At 47.0% G+C, this 6,000-nt stretch overlaps 1 protein-coding gene across 1 annotated transcript in view; it reads left to right on the forward strand.

Annotated features, from left to right (window-relative positions):
• Nucleotides 1-6,000, forward strand: part of SYT6 (synaptotagmin 6) — a 37,535-nt gene that overhangs the window by 22,837 nt on the left and 8,698 nt on the right. The window contains exons 4-5 of the mRNA XM_053998217.1: nt 3,809-3,929; nt 4,783-4,954. Of these exons, the coding sequence (XP_053854192.1) occupies nt 3,809-3,929; nt 4,783-4,954 (293 nt within the window). The remainder of the gene's footprint in view (nt 1-3,808; nt 3,930-4,782; nt 4,955-6,000) is intronic.

Genomic DNA, 6,000 nt, shown 5'->3' on the forward strand with positions numbered 1-6,000 from the left:
AATTGCAGCTTCAGGTAAGGAAGTCATATTTCCCTGGTTTGCTTCCACCCCCTGATTCACTTTTGTTTATACTTTTGGGGCCTGAGGCAGAGGGTGACCTTGGTTCTCAGGCCTAGAAGGGTTGTTTTGTCTGACAAAAATGGGAAGAGAACTTACTAACACTCTATATGGAGTTCAGAGTTATACATCAATGCAGTACAGGATGTGAAAAATATAAGAGGTAAAACCTCAAGGCACCATATGATCACAGTAAGGAAGAGCTCTGTGGGGCCAGTACCAGCCCCTTGGTGCTGAGAGATGCTGGATGTGCTGCTGGCGACTCTTCCAGAGCTCAGTCTGGGTCTTTTAATAGTTCTGTTGATTTCCTCTGGAAGAGAAACCAAGCCTCAGAGAGGAAAGTCCCAGCCCTTTCTGTGTCACACGCAGCTGGCAGGAGAAGCCAAGTGCTCACATTGATCACTGAGTGCAGAGCAGTGACATTAACCTCTCCATAATAGCTGTCTGCTCCTCCACTGCCCTCCCAGGAGGATCTGGCTGGTCCTCAGGGCGAATGAATGATTGAACTGCTCTGCAGCTGGACACTAAATCAGCCATTGTCATTGTCATTTCACATTGTTATTCCTGAGACTGAAAGATGAGACATCCCCACCCCTGTGGCTGGAAGCGTGGGTCCTGTCACATCTTTCCTGGTGACTGACAGAACACCACAACTTGCAAAAATCTGTCCTGCAGCTTCCCTCATAGCTCATCTCATACCTTTGCTCCCCTGCTTTCTGTGCCGAGGAGGGAACTGTCAAACATAAATGTTTACTGTGGCCAGCAGTGCCACAAGACATTTGCTTTGTAACTCCGGTGCTTTTTTCCTCAGCACCGTGTTCCCCACCAGCTGAACCTCTTGGTGACTTCCACCAGTGCTCGTTCTCCTGCTGCAGGGTGTTCAGAACTTTCTGACAGCTCTGTGAAGCCCAGCAGGTGTGCACAGCTCCGTGTCCTGTGCTGCTGTGCCCAACGGGGTCCCAGGGCACTCGGGGCACATGCAGCACCTCACCCTGGAAGGTGGCTCAGGGGCTGGAGCTGTCCTGGGAGGGCATGGAGAGCTTTGGCCCTGCCAGCCTGAGGACACAGGGGTGGAGGTGGTGCCTGCCAGGCACCCTGGGGCAGCGCTGGGAGCGTGCTGGGAGCTGCTGCTGTGCTGCCTTTTGAGCATCTTGCCTGGGAGGGCTGTGGGAAGGAGGCACAGGATCAACCATGAGGAAAGCAACAGTTTGAGTTAGCAGGGTGCTCACAGCTCTTGGCTTCCAACCTGCAAACAGCCACGGCTGTTGTGATTGATGGATGGCAATGAAAGCAGAAATGCTGGCAGAGAGGCAAGCAGGCACCAGGCACATCCTTCACCCCGAGAGGGGCTGCTGGAAAGGGAAGCAAAGTGCACCTGATGTGCTGATGCCTCCTGGAGGAACCTGCCTGTTGGTTCTGCAAGTGATAGTGGATGCTTTCCTGGCTAAATAACCTCCTTTAATGGGGGAAAAACCCACAAAAGCAGGTGCAGATACACCAGCAGAAGGGTTGGTGAGGGAAAAACCTCCAGAGAAGGTGTGAGGGGAGCAGAACCAACCCCATGCCCAAGATGTGTTGAGCAGGAGCCTGGCAGAGCTCCACGTTTGGCTCCATCCCCTCGTCCTCTCCATGCCATTTTTAAGGAATGTGCTGCTCCTGGAACATCTCAGCCAGCTGTAGCTGGACACCCAAGGACATTTCTGTTTAATCAAAATTGAGAAGGGTAAATACAGTTTGCATAAAACCCCAAGAAAGCTCTGGGTGTCTAATAATGCATGAGATCAATGGTGTGGCTAAGAGGGTAGGAACACACTTAAGAGCTGATATGGTCAAGTAGCCAGCACTCAGCTATTTAATTAATGACTGTACAGCTTGTGAATCAGGGAAACATCTTTGGTTTCAAGTCTATTGACTCAGAGCTTCCATTATTTCCTAAAAGGTACTGATAGGAATTTTGGAAATGTCCCAATGTCTATAATCTGCAAGAAAATAATGTACCCACAGGACACGCTTTGCTCTCTTGTATTTATGGTTGCAAAGAAAAATCTCTTGACCTGATACAATGAGGTCAAAGAATAATTTATGTTCATTTTATACCCTGAGCGGGTGCTCTCAGTGCAAGGAGAGGAATAGAAGATGAGATAGTGTCCAGAGGGTGCTCTCACCCTCATCTCACACAGGGCTGCTCTTTTCTGACATCTTGTCCAAGGTCTCCTGCCCTCGTCCCTCCCACACCAACTAAGAACAAAGAATGCATGAAAGAACAGACCCAATCAAAATTTTATATAATATTCATTAATATTCTGTACCTCTAAATGGAATAAAGATTTAATCTTTGCCTTACCTGAGAATGAGCAGGAAATAATTTGGCAAAAACCTCATCCATCAACAAGATCTATTCCCCTAACACTTAGCAAAGCTTTAAGTGCATTTACTTGTCTTTCTAGTTCCATCACTCTACTCCTAACAGCCACAATTTCTCTTCAGCAGATCATTATATCACATTGAAAGGAATCAAACATACTGTTTCTGAAAATAAATGGGTTGTTTGCTCTACAGATGTGGGATCTGTACATAGAAAATAAGAGTTTTTTTTAAATCCATTTTTAGAAGGTGTTTGGAAATCTTTCTGCTGACTTCAGATGATGATGCTTTCTAGTTTAAATCAGACATTTGGTTTGTTTATTTTTCCCTGACTTCCCATGGGCAAGGCAATGATGGAAAGGGCTTTTAGGAGGTGTAGTCGATGAAGCTGCAGGTACAAGAAGTGCTAAGAGCTATGGATAAAAGTTATTTGATGGGGCACTAAAACTGTAAATTGTGTTGGCCTCTGTGTAATCCTAAAGTACCAAACATTTCTGAGTGCCATCTGCTGGTTAATTCCCCATTTATACTCACAAACACACAGCCCCACGCTGTGCCTGCTGCTTGAGGGCATCTCAAAGGGCTTGGTGGTCCAAATGTAGGCACGTCACAAACCCAAAGCTCAACGGGCCCTTCTTGGCTGTCTTCTGGCTTAAAGTCTTACCCCCACTTGGTAACTGCCCGAAAACTCGCGCTCAGAGAAAACCACTGTGTTACTCAAAGATATTTTCATTTTATGCAGAAATGTTGGGCACTGTCAGTCATAAACCTTCACTACTGAATTCATCCCTGCCCACGGCAGGGGGTTGAAACTAGAATATATTCAAGGTCTCTTCCAACCCAAAGCAGCCTGTGATGTTATGAACGGATGGCACTGGCTGTCACAGAAAGTTTCTGAGGAGATTCTTGCAGTGCACAACTGGAGAGCACGGCATGGCTGCATGGCAGGAGCTCATCTTTCTGTCACATCACTGTGTTCGTCACATTCCTGGAGGAAACAGGCACCAGAGACATGCACAGTACATTCAAACATGACTTGATATTAATTTGATTTCCTCACTGCATTGATTTGGTGTGAGATATCCCATCTCCTCTGCACGAGCAGTGGAGCAGGAGTGCATCTGCTGTGCATTAGCTGTGTGTAGCTGGGAGGTTGCAATAGGAAGCACAGACTCCACTGAGGCAGAGGAAGATTGTCCTTAACTAAGATGTGAAGGTGTAAACTATTTTTCCCATTCTCTGTATTTATTTTTAGCCAGTTGGGGTTCACTTGAATAAAGTACCCTTTGCTACAAATGGCAGGACAGAGGAAATGCTGGGGTGGAGGAGGAGGCACCTGGCTGGTTCTGCACTTTTCCAATAAAATGTGTTCTCTGCTTTATTGAAGGAAAGCGTGGACCTGGGCGAGATCATGTTTTCCCTTTGTTATTTGCCAACTGCAGGTCGCCTCACCTTAACAGTCATTAAATGCAGGAATCTCAAAGCTATGGACATCACTGGTTACTCAGGTGGGTGTTTGGTGACTGAGGAGGACCCCCTTGCATCCACATTTCCTCCTCTTCCCTCACTGTACCCTCAGTAGATGGTGGGTGAACCATCACAGGAATACCTAAGAAAGCTTTCTCTGTGTTTTAAGTGCAAACAGAATTTTTAAAGCAGACAATCTGTGGCTTGTTTCCCATCCCACTGGAGCGTTTGCAGGGCCAGAACTCCGTTCCATCTCTGGGCTTGGACACTTAGATCTCTTGGAACCCTTTATAGCCAGAATCAACCCTTTCACCCCAAGATCAGGAAAGGATCGTGGCCCACCTGGGTAAATCCCACTGCAATGTGCATTCCCCTGTGCAGTGGCCAGTAGTCAAACCTGAGGATCACAGCCACCTAAAGACTGCAGTTGCAGTTTCAAAGAGCTGACTTGCAAATTTAACTTGCACAAATTCTGGCTTTCATCATAAAACCCAGTTTCTTTTCCAGACACCAACTTCAGAGTATTTGAATTTCATTGTACAAAAAGCAGTAACAACAGAGATCTTTGCAGAAAATGTTTCTGCTCAGCTGGAGCTTAATGCCATATGAAATGTCTGAGAATTGAGGCTTCAGGTGAAGCCAGCTCAGCCTTTCTGCAATAATAATAGTGCAGTGCTGGTTCTCTGGTGCCTGAAGCTCAGGTCACCACCCACACCAATATGAGAGATGGAGGATTTTACTGGTCTGCAAATAACTTTTTTCTAAAGTCCATTTGAAGAGCACCTCTGGCTCATGGGAACTCACAGCCCATCCTCTGATAAAGCTGTTTCTATATTGCAAAGGTAACAAAACACATCTCCATCAACAAAAGGTCTTCTATCTCTTCCTCCCTAGATCCATATGTCAAAGTGTCTTTGCTCTGTGACGGGCGAAGACTGAAAAAGAAGAAAACCACCATAAAGAAAAACACACTTAATCCCACCTACAATGAAGCAATAATCTTTGACATTCCTCCCGAGAACATGGATCAAGTCAGCCTCCTTATCTCTGTCATGGATTATGATCGGTAGGTGGGAGGCTCTGGAGAGCTGGAGGGAAGAGCATCCCATTGGGTGCAGATTTTCCAGCTCAAATGCAATTTTCCACAGTGCTTTCCGTAGTCTCGATGGCAGAGCTCAGTGCTATCCACCTGTCTCTGGTGATATATTGCTACAGTGACATTGATATTTATGGTTATGGAAAAATAACGAGTTTGGCAAGGCTGGTCCTTGCTTTATGGCATTTCCCTGAGCAAGTGCCATGTTCCCCTTGGTTATTTACTTGTCCTGCAACACATTTTAGAAAGCAAATAATGTCAGCCCGAGCTGCACTGGGTGTATGAATTATGTATTCCTGAAGCTGGGGTTATTCTTGCTGTAGAGCACTGCTCACACCTCTGTGTCTGCACTGACCTGCAGAAATAATTTAAAAGCTGCTGTAATTACCCGTGGTGATGGCAGTGCTGGGGCAGACACCACAACCCAGCATCACCTGCAGTGGGGTCCAGGCTCTGCCTGGCCAGGTGTGGGCAGCCAGGGGGATGGAGGGATGGATGGATGGATGGATGGATGGATGGATGGATGGATGGATGGATGGAGGGATGGATGGATGGATGGATGGATGGATGGATGGATGGATGGATGATGGATGGATGGATGGATGGATGGATGAATGGATGGATGGAGGGATGGATGGATGGATGGATGGATGGATGGATGGATGATGGATGGATGATGGATGGATGGATGGATGTTGGATGGATGATGGATGGATGGATGGATGGATGATGGATGGATGGATGGATGGATGGATGGATGGATGATGGATGGATGGATGGATGGATGGATGGATGATGGATGGATGATGGATGGATGGATGGATGGATGGATGGATGGATGGATGGATGATGGATGGATGGATGGATGGATGGATGATGGATGGATGATGGATGGATGGATGGATGGAGGGATGGATGGATGGATGATGGATGGATGATGGATGGATGGATGGATGGATGGATGGATGGATGGATGGAGGGAGGAAGGAAGGGAGGGATGGTGGATGGAGGGATGG

Source organism: Vidua macroura, chromosome 24 (genome assembly GCF_024509145.1).
Source record: "Vidua macroura isolate BioBank_ID:100142 chromosome 24, ASM2450914v1, whole genome shotgun sequence".
Classification (NCBI taxonomy): domain Eukaryota; kingdom Metazoa; phylum Chordata; class Aves; order Passeriformes; family Viduidae; genus Vidua; species Vidua macroura.